General features: G+C 42.3%; 1 protein-coding gene across 1 annotated transcript in view; it reads right to left on the bottom strand.

Annotated features, from left to right (window-relative positions):
• Nucleotides 1-17020, bottom strand: part of LOC144512999 (receptor tyrosine-protein kinase erbB-4-like) — a 252836-nt gene that overhangs the window by 70919 nt on the left and 164897 nt on the right. Inside the window, exons 4-7 of the mRNA XM_078244041.1 lie at nucleotides 4805-4939; nucleotides 3284-3349; nucleotides 1368-1486; nucleotides 477-618 (exon numbers count right to left, since the gene is read on the bottom strand). Of these exons, the coding sequence (XP_078100167.1) occupies nucleotides 477-618; nucleotides 1368-1486; nucleotides 3284-3349; nucleotides 4805-4939 (462 nt within the window). The remainder of the gene's footprint in view (nucleotides 1-476; nucleotides 619-1367; nucleotides 1487-3283; nucleotides 3350-4804; nucleotides 4940-17020) is intronic.

Below are 17020 nucleotides of genomic sequence, written 5' to 3'. Positions count from 1 at the left end.
AAAACTAATGGTGTAGAGCTATATTGCTTAGAAAAGGTAATGAATCAAACTAGTACTTGGGAGCGGCAGTGGAAAAGTATGACTGGTGTATGCTCATTTGATGATCAGTGGGACTTGACTATGCAATCCGTTGATGTAGCTTGACTTTTAATGCAGGCTCGCTGAATTACTGCTGCACTATGATTCCATATATGTCAAAACAAAGAAGTATGATTTGCTTTCTTTTCTGCCAGAAGCCAAAACAGATGGTATGGCAACTAGTTGATTGAGATGCACAATTTATTTGAGTTTGAGTAATTTATCTTGACTTGAAGTAAGATGGATGGGAGGATAAATGCTTATTCAATGGACACCAATTCACAGTCTATAAAACTTCATTATGAGCATCATTATGAGCATCTGTATTCCTGCAGTGTTACAGTGACTACATCTATTGCAGTAGCTTGAATGTGCATTATAACTTGAAGCAGACTTACGTGGGCATTTCTTGACACAAAAAGCTCCATAGGTGTACTTGGCTCTGGGGTTGTGCTCTAACTGAAAAGAAGTGGGGTTGTACACAAACGGCTGAGGGCACTGGGTCACACATGCTCCGCTGTCGTTGAAATTGGTGCAAGCCTGCATAAAGCACATAACCACAGTCAGCTGAGAGGCAGAGGGTATTAGCCAGACTTCCCATGGGGTTGCATGGACTGAAACACAGCGAGGTAAGGCGAGGGGAGGGTAGTGATTTTCTCACATAAGTCACTGTGAGCGAAAGAGTATTACGGCAGCATTTCATTTTTTACGTTGGATCGCAACACGCGGATCATGCAGCCATCCCTTGTCTCTCTGAATGCCAAATGGGAGAAAAATTGGAGCCATTGATCCACAGCCATGATGTAAATGGTGAAATGTTTTCCCATAAACCTCTTAAGTGTTTTGTCGTCTGTGGCCACAGGCTGAAACGGCAGTAATTGAATTGGATGAGCCTTTCCTGTGAATTACAACCACAATATCATCTCTGTCAGCATGCGCCCGTGTGTCGCGCGCGGGTTTGCGAAATAGGAGGAAGTTGAGGTGATAAAACGGATACTAATTGGAACACTGAATCACCAATTTGTTCATTGAAGAGCGCCGCTGCGGAAAGACTTTTACAGCCTCCGTAAAATGACAAACAATTTATCAGCCTGGTAAACAAAGTGGATTATTTTCGAGCAGGGAGGATGACAAACAGATGTTGCACAAGGAGATACATGAAATGGAGGATGATGAAGGGGACGAGGTTAGAAATGTGTGACTGTGTAAGACAGAAATAAGAGGGGAAAAGTAAAAAGATAGAGAGAAGAAAGACAGAAGGGGCAACAGCATTTGTGTTTGTGACGTACGAAGCAGTCCGTGTCCTTGGGGCCCGAGCAGCCACCGGCACACTCGCGATGGCAGCAGTCGCTGACGTAAGGCCCGAAGCATCGACCGTCACACTGCTCTGCACACACTGTCTTTGTCACTGCCCAGGAAGTGAAAAGACAGAATTTTAAAAGGTCTGACACACATATTCGCGATCATAAAAAGAGACAATACCACCACCCTCAACCTTCCTCTCATGTTATAGTTGCACACAAACAATAGTCGGATGTGGAATTCCGGCAGAAACAAAGGAGGGGCTTCAGCAACCTAAAGGTCAGACAAGTGGGTTTGTGTCCACGAGGTTACTGGCTTGACTGCCCAGACGGACTTTAAAAAACATGGAGCACTAGTCTCCTCTTTCAACAGCTGCTCTGGAGGTGCCCTTGAACGAGCCCAATAGCGCTTGTGCTTGGCAGCTCCCAGGCACGCATCATCTAAAGTGGGATGTTGCTGAAAGGAACTCAATTGGTTTTTCCCTGGATAAATAAAGTTTGAAAAAAAAAAATAAAAGTTCATGGACCTCACTGATTCACCATATCTGTAGTTATACAATGGGCGTATTCTGCCAAGTGGACCGATTGGCCATAGACACCTTCCAACTGTGCTGATAATTCCCAGAAAGCCTGTTTGTTGCTACGCCAACTCTTGTGGTAACCATGGAAATATGAACTCCTTTTCCTGCATTGTTATTGCAAAACTACTTTAAAGGAAAGCTGTATTAATCCGTATTATTAGCACAGTACAAATACTTGGATGTGGTTCGTGCCTATTGCATCATAGTTGTTCCAATACTTGGGCTAAAGAATAGCCTTCCACACATTAGTGGTAGAGGAGGAGATAAACCAGCCAGCGAGTCAGCAGGAGTTTGAAGCTGAGGCGTTAAAAGCTGCTCTGCTCGCTCTCTGCTGAGTTGGGAACATAATGATGCAGTAGTGAAAAAAAACAAGGCCCTGTAGATTATTAGTCTGTGTTAGTCTGAGAAAAACAGGCCAGTCCCCCGCTAGGTTTTGAAGACACAAGCAGAACAGTAGAACTGCAATTATGCAGAGCACTTACATTTCTCTTTTGTCTTACTATTGTTTTTCTGCTATGTTTTTCACCGAGAACTCCTCTCACCACAGCTACATGAAATACTGTAACACTGAAGACAATTCATTTCCTTTCCGCATGTATTATTTGATGTATTGAACTCGAGAGTGATTTTAGTCTTTGAGCCCAATAATATAAGGAGGGAAAAAAAAATGAAAAACAGATGTGTACCCAAGTGCTCACACATATGTGCCAAAACAGATTATAGCAGATTATAGATTATTTTAAAGCAGACAGTACACTATCCTGAATTTTCTTCCACCATTCTGTTAATACTGTGGATCACTCTGCCCTAAACTAATAAGGGATGTAACTAAATTGCATTAACCTAGACTTTAATGTAAATAAATAATTAAGAAATAAGTGTAGGGAAATACAGTGATTTCCTTTTTTTCCTGAGAGGGACTCAGACATATTTATACTAGCCTTGTGTTTGTGTGTTCAAATTGAGATCTTGAGTAAGGATGCAGTTAGCCTAGCTTAACAAAAATACTGAAGGCAGGTGGAAATAGTTTTTTTTTGGCACTGTCCAAAAAATACCCATCTAACAATATATCTAAAGCTCACTTATTTTATTTATTTATTTATTTATTTATTTATTATCATGTTGTTTTTGTTTTTTCTGAAAATGAGATATGAAGATTGACTCATGTCTGTGCAGAGCTGGAGACAGGACGAAAAAGTGAAAAATGTTCTCAAAATCTTGACCTACTCCTTTAAATCAGTATCTGTAATGCCCTATTCTTTGCACCTTAGTTAGCAGGCCCGTGGTTCTCCAGGGTAGCTAGGTGTGTGTTCTCATACTCACAGGTTTGACACTGGTCTTCCTGATGGCCCCAGCAGCGTCCGTTACATGAGCGATGACAGCGTTTGCCTGCAGAACACACACACACACACACACACACACACACACACACACCCAACAACCACACCCACACATACAGGGACGTGTGCATCAGACAACTCCTCATTTCAACTCCTAAAATGTAGTTTTGACAAAAACCCACATCGGGACACAGCCCCCTCACACACCAAATGCCTAATCGTCCAGCCACGCACACCCTTAAAACTTCCCCCGATTAGTAGTGACAGATGTGTCGAATCTCCTACGCTCATCCGACAATAGACCCAGAGCCATTGTGTCGACTTGTGGCCTGTACAAAACATAAGCATGAAAGACAGGCTTCTACTCCCTTCCATCAAGCGCTTGCACAGGCAAAGTGGGACCTGACAGAGCACTAACAGCCTTCATCTGCCAGCGGCCTATCATCAAGACTTAATTGACTACGGGTTAATTACAGAGTAAGTGGAATAGTACAGCAGATTGTCACCCGGCCCCTTCAACCACTCCCACTGTGGGGTTGTTAATGTTAAATACTAACTACGGCTTGGCAAAGGGCCCCAAATTGGCAACCTCAACTCCCACTCGCTCTCTTGTCATTTTTTTGGCCCACCTCCTCTGTTCTCTGTTGCTTTTCATCTTCCTCCTCCATCAGAGCCATCTAATCAACAAAGTAGCAATGTTTTACACATGTTGTTCTTAAAAGTGTCCTCTCAAACATTTATTTTAGAGTAACCAGCTTTGCAATGCGTCTGACTCCCCGCTGGTGCCTCGAGTCAACACTGTGCAGATTCATTTCTGCTCAGTCTGGAAGCAATGACCTTCATTGAGCCTTCTCATCAAAGAAACCCCCAACATTTCCCACATTGCCTGTGTCTTTGCTCGCTATTTAGCGCCTCAGCTGTCCCTATTGTTCACCCTGACATGTTTTGATACAGAGGGCACGAAGAAACTTCTCTGCTTTCCCTGTCCCCCCTCTTTAAAATGAGCAAGAGGCTCATCCATAAATGTGCTGAAAAGTTTGAGAGAGTCTGGCTTTAACAGCCAGTTCTTCTGACACAGAATGTCCGCCGGATAGCGACGCCTGTTATGTCCAAAGCAGGGGGAGCTGAGGGACTGCAGGGACCACGAAGAGGGGGGCACCAGGGGAAGCGGACAGCTTCAAACCAGCTGTCAGATTCACTGAGATTTAAAAAGAGCATAGCAGACAGCAGCTCCATGGGCCTCGCTGCAGAGCTGCTACCATACCACTACAATGGAAAGGTTCACATGTTGATCTAACACTATGTGATTTCGCTTCCAAATGACCGCCAGGAAAACGGAATGAATAAAAAAAGGGATTGGGCATGACTGCCGGTGGGGTAAGTGTGTGTACTTCTGCAGTATGTTGGCATGTGGTCTGCCTTCAGAAGATTAACTTTTTTTTTTTTTTTTTTTTGATTTTCATCCAAAGATACTGGTTCCACTGGTTTCCACCCACATACTCACATCCAAGGTTGCTGTTGTTGGATGGTACCACCAGCAGCTCAGCCTGAGGGTTCTTGATAATGTCTCGCCAATGGATGGTGTCCGCATGGCACAGAAATTTGTTCTGGTCAACGTAAACACCCCCATTCAGGATCTCTGCAAAGGGAGACAAAAGAAAAGATGGAGGAAGAAAGAAATAGGCACATAGTCATGGATATATAGTACATGTACACAATGGCAGAAAATCAATACTTGGGATGGAACTCAAGGTTAAGTCCCATCGCTCCTTTGTCTCAAAGTACCGCGCTGCATAAGGTGTTCCCTGAAGTGCATCTGAGCATGAAGATAAATGCTATTGACAAATGAACAAAGTAATCCAATTCCGTGTCCAAAGACAATGATGTTTCATAAAAAAACTACTCCACAACAAATAAGTAAATGGATTTTTATGATGTAAACAAAAAAACCAAAAAAAAAAACAGCCTTGCTTTTGAGAAGAACTCCAAACTGTACAGCGGTGGAAATTCCTAATTATTTATTGACTATTAAATGACTTCATTGAGCTTGAGAGTTAGACCGAGTTAATGAGTTTGAATGTCACTGAAAGACACCAGATACTTGTTGTGTTAATTAAAACGGAATTAGTAAACTGGAGCAGATACATAGCTTTTCTCAAATCCTAATTGAGGGATACTGTTCATGAAATAAGTGCTTTGTAAATGAAGACCGGTGTGACGTTTCTCTCAGAGGGAATAATGCTATAGGTAGAGAGCAGATGTATTCACAGTACATCTTTTTCATTTTCATTCATTCTGGTTGTAAAAGTAAAAAAAAAAAAAGCATTTTGAAAGATGCTTCATTTTTTTTGTGATTGTTCCATTATTATTTTTCATTGGGCTCACAACAGGCCCAAAATCGTCAAACGGACTTCAGAGAAAAGAAGGGATCACAGCTCTATGGACGTTCTCTGCGTCCCTCCATCAAAGTGAGAGCCGACACACAGAGTCCTCATCCAGCATTCACTTAATAGCAAAAATATGTTTCTTTTCAAGGACCAGTGACCTTAACAGATGCCTGCGCATGGAGTATGATAATACATTCTAATCCCTCCCTGTTACTAATCCAGGTTTTCGATATGGACACAGAATGAAATGATGCTGCAGTAATCTCCCCCCCTCTCCTCCCAAGCCGTGACCCGTGGCAGAAGAGAAACAACAGCCCCCATCAGTGTCTCTTTCTCTCTGGGACACCATCTGACTGTATTATTTAACCCAGTTGAGGGATTTAGATACAATCACATTGCATCCCTTTCTCCTTGAATATAAAGTAGTGCCGGATTCCATGAAAGTACTTGTCATAATAAATTTAATTTAATTTAAAAAAAAGTAACAATGTGGTTCAGATCAGGGCTGGATTATCTAGAGGTAAAGAAGGGTATTATCTCCCCGGGCAGATTATTAACAGTGTATGAGTTATGCGGATGATCCAGCGGCGGAGAAGCACACGCAGGAAGCTAATCATTACCATCCGACACCCTGATTAAGGAAGTGGGCCTTGGTAGAGACGGGGACATTTATTCAAAGCCCTCTTAGAGGTGACATGGCGCTCCGTCTGCCCGCTGAATGGCCTACAGCCGCGACTTCATGTAATCATGTTCCCGTCACAATGGACGATTTATCAGGGGGTGTTTTACATTCTTGGATGGTGGGTGAAAAAAAAGAGACAGGCTGTGCTTTAGTCAAATAACCGCACTGTCAGCATGTCGTTTAAAAATACTAACGAAATAAGCATAACCCAAGCAACATCCCAGGTTCAAGGGATTTCTGACATTAAATGTACTGTACCAATATACTGAATACGGTAAACCTAGATTTATTTATGTGAATTTCTTTTTCTCCTTTAACCCAGCACTGGATTATAATCTGGTTTCCCTTGAGTCACTTTAGCAAGATACAGGGCTTTGTTGTTGCCCTCACAACTATGAAGTGTCACTTCACTCCTCAAAAGATTCCTCAACAAACAGCCGTTTTGTACACAACTTAGTTAGCACAGTAAGAAAAACCCCGAAAAGGTCAAGTGGGAACACACAGCTCTCCTTTGCTCAGCAATTAACTCTTACTACACCTGACTGGAAGAATGCAACACTAGCTGGAAATCCACTTTTGCTAGTTTGACGGCGGAAAAAAGGGTCCGTGCACCGGGCGCGTGGTTCAAAAGGGTTGTACTTAGTGTCTTCATTAATTCATAGGTGTGTTTTGGGCGTAACATGCAATAGACCAATCAGAGTGTCATCTCCCATTCCCTTTAAAAACCAGGCGCGTTTGTAGCTTGGCGGACTGCTACTATGATGGCGGATTTGCACCGTAATATTTTTATTTGTAATCTCTTGCGTGTTTGTGTGCTGCTGCGCTTCCCTGTGTGTGTGTAACAAGCATAGTGTGCGCACGCTGTGCATGAGCCTAGGCACATTTTTAACTAATGCTAAAATAATAATGAAATACTGCGTTATTGACTTTAGATCAGGTTTTTGTCGGTCAATGGCGCGATCACTTCCCGCTGCCTCAAGATAGCAATATGGCAAGAATTCACCTGAACACACCTCCCTGTAAGACCAGCACGCCCATGGGCGCACAGATGGGCGCAGGTGCATTTGCTATTTAAACGACGTGGGCGCTGGACAGGAAATTGACAACTGCGTCGGTCTTACACTAACAAAGATGCGTTGGGCCGGGTGCAAGATAGGGCCCTGAGCTTTAGGGGCTTAGGGGCGGCTGTGGCTCAGGTCGTAAGAGCGGTCGCCTACCAGTCGGAAGTGGTTCGATCCCTGGCCCTGTAGTACAATGTCGAAGTGTCCTTGGGCAGGAAACTGAATCCCAAATTTCTCCCGATGCTGCGCCATCGGTGTGTAAATGAGTGTGAATGTTTATCTGATGAGCAGGTGGGACCTTGTACGCCAGCCTCGGCCACAGTGTATGAATGTGTGTGAATGGTTCCTGGACTATGTAAAAGCGCTTTGAGTAGAATTTAAGACTAGAAAGAAGCTATGTAAATACAGTCCATTCATAGTTAGCTTTCTAGAATTTGAAACTTACAGTATAATAATGACAAAATAAGACAGCAAACATTTTTCATAACTTTTTTTGAGGTCATAATTTCTACATTCGAAGGTATGACAGATAGCAATCCATTTGGCTGTTTTATGGGGGAGCCGTCTCTCTGTTCCACCCGCCTAGCACTGTCCCAAATGCTCTTTTAAGTGCTTGTGTCCAGACCCCATCGGCTCGCTGAGAGACAAATTGCCACCTCTGCTGTCCATCCAGGTAAGGGCACTAACTCTTCCAGTGGGATGACAAGCCTGCATGGCGTGGTCATTCATTAACGCGCGACAGTCCTGCGCCGCTGCCGCCACCACCACCCATACTTCCTTTCCGCTCCTCTTGAGTACCCCCACCTCCACGCTTCGATCTTTCCATCAGGTCGGGAGATCTACAGCCGACCATCCGCCACCACAACCCTCCCTCCGCCCTATCCCCCACACCATCCTCATGGCTGTGAAATACGAGGTAGTCATAAAAGCTATTGTCCTGCATCAGAGCAAAGGGAGGAGGGGGTGGAGGGGTGAAACATAAGAGAGGGCAGTAGGAGAGGGAGATATGGGGAGAACATGAAAGGAGAGGAACAGAGGTTACTGCTAAGGCTAAAACAATGAATTACGATTAAAAACGTATTCAAAGTAACCATTTTCTTTCATATAAATCAACTTTTGCAGGTACTGAAGGAGGGAATGTCCTCTTTGAGATGCAGCTCTAAGAACAAGGCTTCTGATCATCTTTCCTTTGCTTTACGGGATGCGGTGTATTCACTGTATTTGTTGTTTATGATTGGTCGAAACTAATGCCTCGCAAGAGCGTAGACGTTAACTGGTTTAGAAGGGCCATTGTGCAGGGCTGCATCTCATGTCCCTTATTTGATAGCTTCTCGGTCCTCAGCTGAACCGGAAGCTGTTCTGTCCCTCCTCTGTGAAGGTCGTCTCAAAGCTCTTACTTCTGCCCCGAGGGCCGAGGAGCGAGCACTGAGGAGGGATCATCGGGGAGCTATAGGCGAGGCGAAGGAGTTGCTAATTCCGCCCATACAGCTGACGAATTCATGTGACACTTCAGACGAAAGGACGTATCGTCCATCTACAACACATTTGCTCGTTTCCGCTCTCCTCCCATGATTTCCTCGCGTCTCTCCCGTGCCTCCTCGGTAGGAGGGACTAAGACGTGATGAAGGGAGGCAAGTGGAGGAGTCGGGGAGGCAATTAAAGCGACATGAGAAGCAGCTCAGGTTTCATATGGACTTCAAGAAAGTCTGCTGAGAGTGTAAACTTTGGGAGGGGAGACGTGTGTAACAGATGTAAAATGCAATACATCTTATTCATGAAGTCAAACTAATGCACTAATGCTAGCCAGACTAACAGGTTTTGGGCAAGATGAAGTCATGTTTTAGTTTTTGAGTGTTATTTCAATAGTCCAATGCAGTATAAGCTTGTTTTCTCACTAGTTACTAAGTGCTTCTCGTCCTCGTACCTGTTTTCACACACATTTTCAATTTGCACATAAAACTAAAAATACCTAAGTAGAAATGAAAAAAAAGAAAAATATCGCTAGAAAGTCTTTAGTTGACAAAATTATTAATAAAAATTAAATGCTACAACGTGCAATGGAGACAGACCCTAACCCATAAATCATGCGGTACATAAAATACGTATATGCATAAACATTTCGCTCCACTGAAGAGATGAATGGAACGGCAGATGGAACATTAAATATAGGAGGTACTTCTGTTTAACTTTTGCACTACAATGTAAGAATGTGATTTATTTGTGGTTGTGCAAGGTTGCTGGTTGGTGGGAGATTTTATATGATAATGACAAAGATAATGTGTGTGCTTGAAGTAGTTCTGCATTGCCATGAGGAGCTTTGCTGTAGCAGTTCTTGTTGTTAATTTAGTCCCTGTTAACCAAAGAGAAGAAGAGCTGCAGAAGACCTAACCTGTTAAGTTACCACTGATCTCATCACAGTGCCTTGCTCCTCATTGGTTCTTTCCATTACTGCACGACAGATGGAAATATGTTTTAATGAACTTTGTAGCACACAAAAAGAAAGCTCCCGTCTTGCCCTTTGATAGTGAGTTTTGCCAGGTGCTTTGCTGGGTGACACAGTTCCCAGCAATTTCATTTTATGTGTACATGCGGCTGCTGAGAGCTCGGCTGCCATATGCTCAGGTCATGTTTGGTTCAAGAATCTTTCTGGTGGAGCGTTTTTTTACTACATCACTCTTGGCAGTGACACAAATTGAAAAAAGAAATCTCACCAAGCGAAAGTTGAAGTGTCATGTTGAATCAGAGATTAGATATGATGTGAAACGGTGTAGTAGGATACGAGGTGATCACCAGAGGAGGAGATGACTGGGAGTTGTTTATCATATACATTTAAATAAATCAATGAACTTTATTTTATGTATTTTGTCAACATCATCCAGTCCTGTTAATGCCCAAATCTTGACCAACACGCCATATAAAGGGTGGTGCAAGTGATTTGACACTGTAAAACTTCAAAAGGGATGTTGAATAATGTAACAAGGCATCCTGCAAAAATAGGAGGCTTTATTGCTAAAAAAAGAAATGCAATGTAAACAATTTAAAACTAAACAACAAATAAAACCCAGATACTTACAACAAGCTACCCCCTCCTCTCCATAACAAACCATTTACATTACAGCATTTTACCATTTCAGCCTTACCCATAGGCCTCACCTAAACTGGAACGTACCATTTGCTTATAAAGAAGAGGGGTGAGTTAAATAAGGGCAAGCATAAAAAAGACTACACAATGCTAAACAAAGATATGATACAAAGTAGATATGCCATACAAAGCTTAACATACTGGTACTGTTGACATATTAAAGGTGCTGTATGTAGGATTGCGAAGATTCAGGACTTAGCCAAAAAATGTGAACATCGACAACTTCTCAGTCCCTCCCCCCTTTCTGCTAAAGCCCAAAACGGTCTCCTACGCCCCTCCCCCCACAAGGGAGAATGAATGCCTGTGCGTGGGCAGTGATTGACATGCAGTTAGACACCCCCCCTGGCCCTGATTGGTGCATCTGAACAGGGAGCTGTGGATTTTTACAAATCACACTACAGGCTGTAGGTGGTGCCAGAGGAGCCAGATCTTTTTTTAAATAAAAAAACCTGCTTCATGTAGTTCTACTGGAACATAGGGTCAGTTTCAGCAAATATGACAGAAAGTTAGTTTTATAAGTCTTACCTACTGCAACTTTAAGGTATGAACACACAAGCAAATCAACTTGACTACAAGTATAACTATTTTCCAGCCAATCACAGCTTTGAATCGGCAAGATCCCCACCTGTTCATCATTAAACAACAACAACGCAGATAAAGGGTACAGCCCGTACAAACGTCTGCGACACAATGCTGTGTCTATTTTTTACAGACTTTAAACTATTGGCTAATGTAAAAGAAATGTACCATTTAAATGGAACAAATGAAAAGTAAGTCACTGTTTGGTCACAAATGGTAGACCATGCTTCCAATGACAAAGGGTCTCATGTAGACATTGATATGTTTTAATGGGTCACGAGCTACATAGCTTAGAAACCACTGGTTTAGCTTACAACCAGAGTACAGTTCGTCTGGCCAAAAATAAAAAAAATATTATCCATGACTTTTTAACTGTACGTCAGGACTGGGTGATTGCAACATTGTATCTTTATCATTGTTAAATAATGATCTATCAGCATTAATTCTGATGGTTTACCAATTATAACTTTTTAGTACACAAATAAATTAACACAAATTAACACAACAGTACCCTAACAACTGAAACAGTCTTGTATGCTGCCATTAAAGTTGATAAATTAACTATTTAAAAGGAAAAGCACTGGTCTGAAATGAACGTCTGAACACTTGAGGAAACCTGATAATGATAGGGAACAGGAAAAGGAAGTAACCTTTTTACACCATATGTGTGCATATATATTTCACATGTTGCACTTAGCTGCTACTTTCATCCATAGAATAAACAGAAGGGCAAACATAGGCTTTAATTACTATATCGTTGAGATAAGAAGCACCAAATAGTTATAAGGGCGAAGAGGGAGAGGGAGTCAGAGTGCCCTGACATTAATCCGGTGACCCTTGAATGATTATGCAGAGCTATAAAAAGAAATGAAAGCCACTGATTATGGCAGGAGTGGCCTTTAAGAGCTCAAGGTTCGGAGAGGCAATGTGGTACAAGATATATCCTGGGAATATTTATTGTATGTACTGTGCATCGCACGCACTCAAAATAGAGATCAGACCAATCGGTGTACAGATTGTTAAGGAAGTAAAAATGATCACTGTGCCAAGTTGCCTTTGCAAGCCAATTAAGTACATTTTGCTGTCATTCAGCAGAGCGAAGAGCCCCTAGTTTGAAGTAGTTTCTAGGCAATGATGGCTCCAGCACCAATCAGTGGCCATAGCTCTATAGGGAGCCTGCTGATGAGCTTTCATCAGTGCTGCTAGCCACTTGTCCCACATCTCTTTCTCTTCCTAATTATGCTGATGAATAAGGCCGTAATAGTGATCCGTCCTCGACTGATGAGTCCATGAGTTTGCCGTTATCGCCTCGTCTCGGGGGCGGGTGTGTAACGAATCACACAACTCAAGCAGAGTGCATTCGGGACAGCCACTCTGCTCTTTTTTATTAGGATCATCTCTCCATCCTCGTCGTCCTCCACCCCGCATCCACCCCTCAGACCCACCCATCCCCTCCCGCACCAAATAATATAATAAATAAATACTTTCTCACTCCGGTGATGGGCCGACTTGCTGAGCACGGAGAACAGAGAAATCGAGATGATCCCTCTTTTTTTTTTAGCCCCACACACACACTTAAAAACGCACACATATAGTACAAGCACAGGAACGCCCTTAGATGATCATGCAAAAAGCCGGCAGACAAACTGCACATTTAGTCAGCTAAAATTCTTATAGGTGAACATGTAAAATGCAGCACACAGACATACAAAATCCCTGTGATAAACAACTCCTGTCCAACAGCAAAAAGCATCTTGGAGCTTTGCTGTATCAGATCGAAAAAGCCTCACATTTGTAGGCAGAGCTTGAGAGCTAAGCCGAGGCTTTACCTCTTAAATGCCAATTAATCACTCAGAGCTTGGGAGAGAAAATGCAGAGAGCCCCAATGGAAGCACATTTTCTTGGCATTTTTTGAACAATTTATTGTTTCCAAAAAAAGGGAAGTTGATGCACCATCGTCATAGATTTCCAGGCAGATCAAATGAAGTGCCATTAACAATGTCATTAAGAGGTCTTCTTTATACATACACATTAAACATAACATTAAACCCGACATTAAACCCGACTCTTTAAATTAACTCATGAGTCGCGAGTCTCTAGTATCATTAACTCGGATCAGTTGAGTCCTACTACAATTCAATCTAAAATGACAACAGCGCCACACACAAACCTCTTGCAACATTAGTTACTACTAGTCCTAGCCATCTTAGCTGCCAAAAGCTTTATAACTTACAATTTCGTAAGCAACCACAACTCCACAAGTCAACTCAAGCGACTGAGTGAACAGAGAGACAGGTTATAGGAACTTCCCGACCCGCAGACTCAGAGCCGGAAGCTCGCAGACTATGGAACTCATGAGTTGTCGATGACTCATGAGTTCTCGCGTGAGTCAGTTAATCGCGAGAATCTGCCAGCTATGAGTGGATCTGTAGCAGACGATAGGGGTGCAAGATATATTGACTCAATATCGTTATCGCAATATATCGAAAGTGTTGCGATAAGTATGCAATATTTTGTTTATTTTGTGGAGCGCCGCGTCCCGTCCGTTGGCTGTGTGGCTTAGTTGTGTTTGATTTAGAGCCCGCTTTGAAACGCTGTAATGATCATGTTTCATTGGCCAGTTACCGTGCCACCTGCACATGGTCCACTACGTGATTTTATTTATACATTTTATACTGTACAACCAGTAAAACATGTCCTGTTCTGTAGACATGGTGCTGATTCATTTATTCATGTTGTACCAGTCCAATATGACCGTCAGTTGAAATAAACCTCGTGTTGTAAGAAAACTTTTTGTGAATCTATTTTGATGCGTTTTCCCATAACCTTTGTAATTTTACATATGTTTAAAAATATCGAAATTAATATTGATATTGCAATATTCATAATCGATATCGCAATATCACATTTTGTCACTAGCAGACGAGCAAGTGAAGTCTCTCCTCGAGCTCAGAGTAAAGCAAATCCACAACAAAAGCCATTCTTTCACATCTGAAATAATATCTGAAATAACATACATGTTCTGCACGTAGCCTAGCTAGGCCTACTGTACGTTTGGTGTATAAATGCAGTATGTTAAAATGCAATTAGGTCGAGCAGACAGTCCGAAACATTGCAAGCTCGCAGTAGGACTGAGTTTCCTTGGCGATTTAGCAATACTGACTCAAGTGACTCGCACGACCCGGATCAGTTTAGTGAGTGACTCAGAATAAGCCGAATCCTTAAAAGGAATCAAGTTTGCCAGGCCTAATACGCATGCATACTGTATATGTAATAAATTCTTAAACTCAACTATTTACGTTATTCACCTCAAATGCAGAGAGATTTTGGCTTTACTTAAGCCAAGCTAGTATTAGAGACTGGCCTTTACATCTAATTTCCCTGTTAAGTATATTGTATCATATTAACTGTTTTTTGATCTGCTTCCATTGTTATTTGCTTTTGCCGCTCTTAATACAAACTCAACACTTCCTCTGCGTTAGGCTGTTATGGATACATTTAGGATAATGTACATGCATTCATTCTACTCTACATTCATCATTTCTACTCTGCATGGTTTCTGTCGGTGTTAAGCTGCTGTCAATAAATCGCATAACCTCCTGCTCATGTTTTAAAAGCCTTTTAGTGGCTCAAAGAGCATAAACCTTTCCTGGTAGTCTTTTTTAAATGTGAATACATAAAAGAGCTTCCACAAAACTACAATTTCTGTACTCTTTTCATACACAGGCAGACCAGTAATTAGCGACAGTGTAAAACATCTTTGTACGCTCTTCACATGCTCTTATACTTGAAGGTATTTTAGTCTTCTAGCACATAGGCCTCTCAGCCAGGTAAAAAGGTGGAAATCGGAGCCGTTTGAGGCTTTTAATGTGAAATATCTGCAGAAAGGGTTGAGTTTCACTGACAATTGTTCTACACCGACACAAAAAGACTTAACCAAATGGAATTTAATTAGTATGTGAAAGTAGTATTTTTGTTTAAAAAAAGGACACTCAGAGCAACTGAGCGGTGAGTACTGTATGGCATGACCATGGTGTTGTTCTAATGCTGTGGAAAGGTAGATTATAATAATGATGTTTTTTCGGGTAACCATCTATAGAAATGACTGTTCTTAGAGACAGAATGAGACAGAGTGACCACAAAAAATTGGTGGACATAAACAAAAACGGGTCCATCAACAGGAAATGCCTTGCTCTCAGCCAACCGGCATTCATCTCAAGGTTTTCACTTTGAACTTCACACACACACACACACACACACACACACACACACACACACACACGAGGCAACTGGAACAGTCGAACTGGGGGAAACAATAAAGCATTCAGTTCCCTATACTCATGTTAAAGTCTCTTTCATCTTATGGCTGGAATGGCCATAGTATACTCTCTTGAATGACAAAGAGATGTCCTTAAAAAAAAGACTTAATTCTGAAGTCTGAATAAAGAGAGGAAGTTTGTTTTCGCATGAATGAGATGCTTCATTGGAGCTATGGTTGTGTCAGGGTCCGGAATTACAACAAAAGTTGTGGATTTTTTTCCTCAGCCAATTTACGGTAAGACTAAGAAAGCTCACGATTTGAGGTAAACAAAATGACTTGACTGAAATAACAAGCAGTCGGTCTTGTAAGAAACCCTCTGTGTGTAAATGTGAAGCACTCCACTGTACAGTGCCTCCAAGCATGTTTACTCTAAAAAAAAAAAAAAGGAGAAAAAACAGTCTGTTGAGAAAGTAGCTGCTTAAGTGAAAGCGACTTGTTAAATCCCATGAATAAATGTTTAGTCTCCAGCCTGCAAACAAGCCGCTGGTAGATAAATGGCTGCAGATCACCAAGATAATAGAGACAGAAAACAGCGACTAGTTTGCCTCGAGGCACGCAAAAAAAAGAAAAGAAAGGAAAGCATCAGCAAACGGGGTTTGGTGGTACGAGTGACCAAAATGAAATGAACTTTTCAGAGTGCAAAGTGGGTAACGTGGCGGTTCGTTCCAGCAGGGGGAACATCTTACTCCTGCGGTTGCACATTTTATAAAGAGCTGCATTATTCACACATCTAAAAAGCTGTCAAATGGGTGTGCTGCGTTTTATAAATGATACAATCCTTACAAGCAAATCCGCAGTGGCTCGGGGGCCTCTGACTTGAGGAGAACTTATCTGATCTTCACGGCAAAGCGGAGGTGGGTCTCCAGAGTCCCGTTTCCCCACTTCTCCATTATTAGCACTGCCAGCCAAAGAGATATTGTGCTCGGTGACAAATGGGAGAGGAGCGCTAGGGCGCAGACAGTGCGGGGGAGGTCCCCTCCATCTTCACCGCTGCTCCTCCCCCCTCCCACAAGCCGAAGCGCTGCCGCCGTGTCCTCCCCGATAACCGTAATTGTGTTTTAAAGCCCCTGATTAAATTCCACAGTCTCGAATGATATTGTTTTGCGATGAATCCTTATGAAAAATGCTTCACATTAGGCGATTATGGAAGCTGTGTAGGTGCTGAAGAAGGCAGCTAAAAAAGGTGGAGGCTGGAATGACATTCATTTTCTTTTCTATTATTTTTTTTTGCCTCTGAAGCTTCAATTGATGCTAAATGAATCCCTGCCATCACTCTTCTTCTTTTCCTCCACCCGTCTGTCACGCTCCCTCTCTGTCTTTATAAACACACACACACAGACATGATCACTCCCTCTCTCCCTTTCCTTCTCTTACCAAAGTACACCCACAGGTTACACAACAATCATGATTAGGAGAACTTTCATAGACATTTTGCTCAGATCTAATAAAAAAAAAAAGAAAAAAAAAGGCTTCAAACTAAACTTTTGCCTGTCTTGTTCTTTACTATCATAATCTCAGTCTCCCATCCGAGTGTCACAGTACCTCTGG

The sequence above is a fragment of the Sander vitreus genome, chromosome 24, assembly GCF_031162955.1.
Source record: "Sander vitreus isolate 19-12246 chromosome 24, sanVit1, whole genome shotgun sequence".
NCBI classification, from domain to species: domain Eukaryota; kingdom Metazoa; phylum Chordata; class Actinopteri; order Perciformes; family Percidae; genus Sander; species Sander vitreus.
The sequence above is the reverse complement of the archived record's forward strand: the minus strand, read 5'-3'. Positions and strand labels throughout refer to the sequence as shown.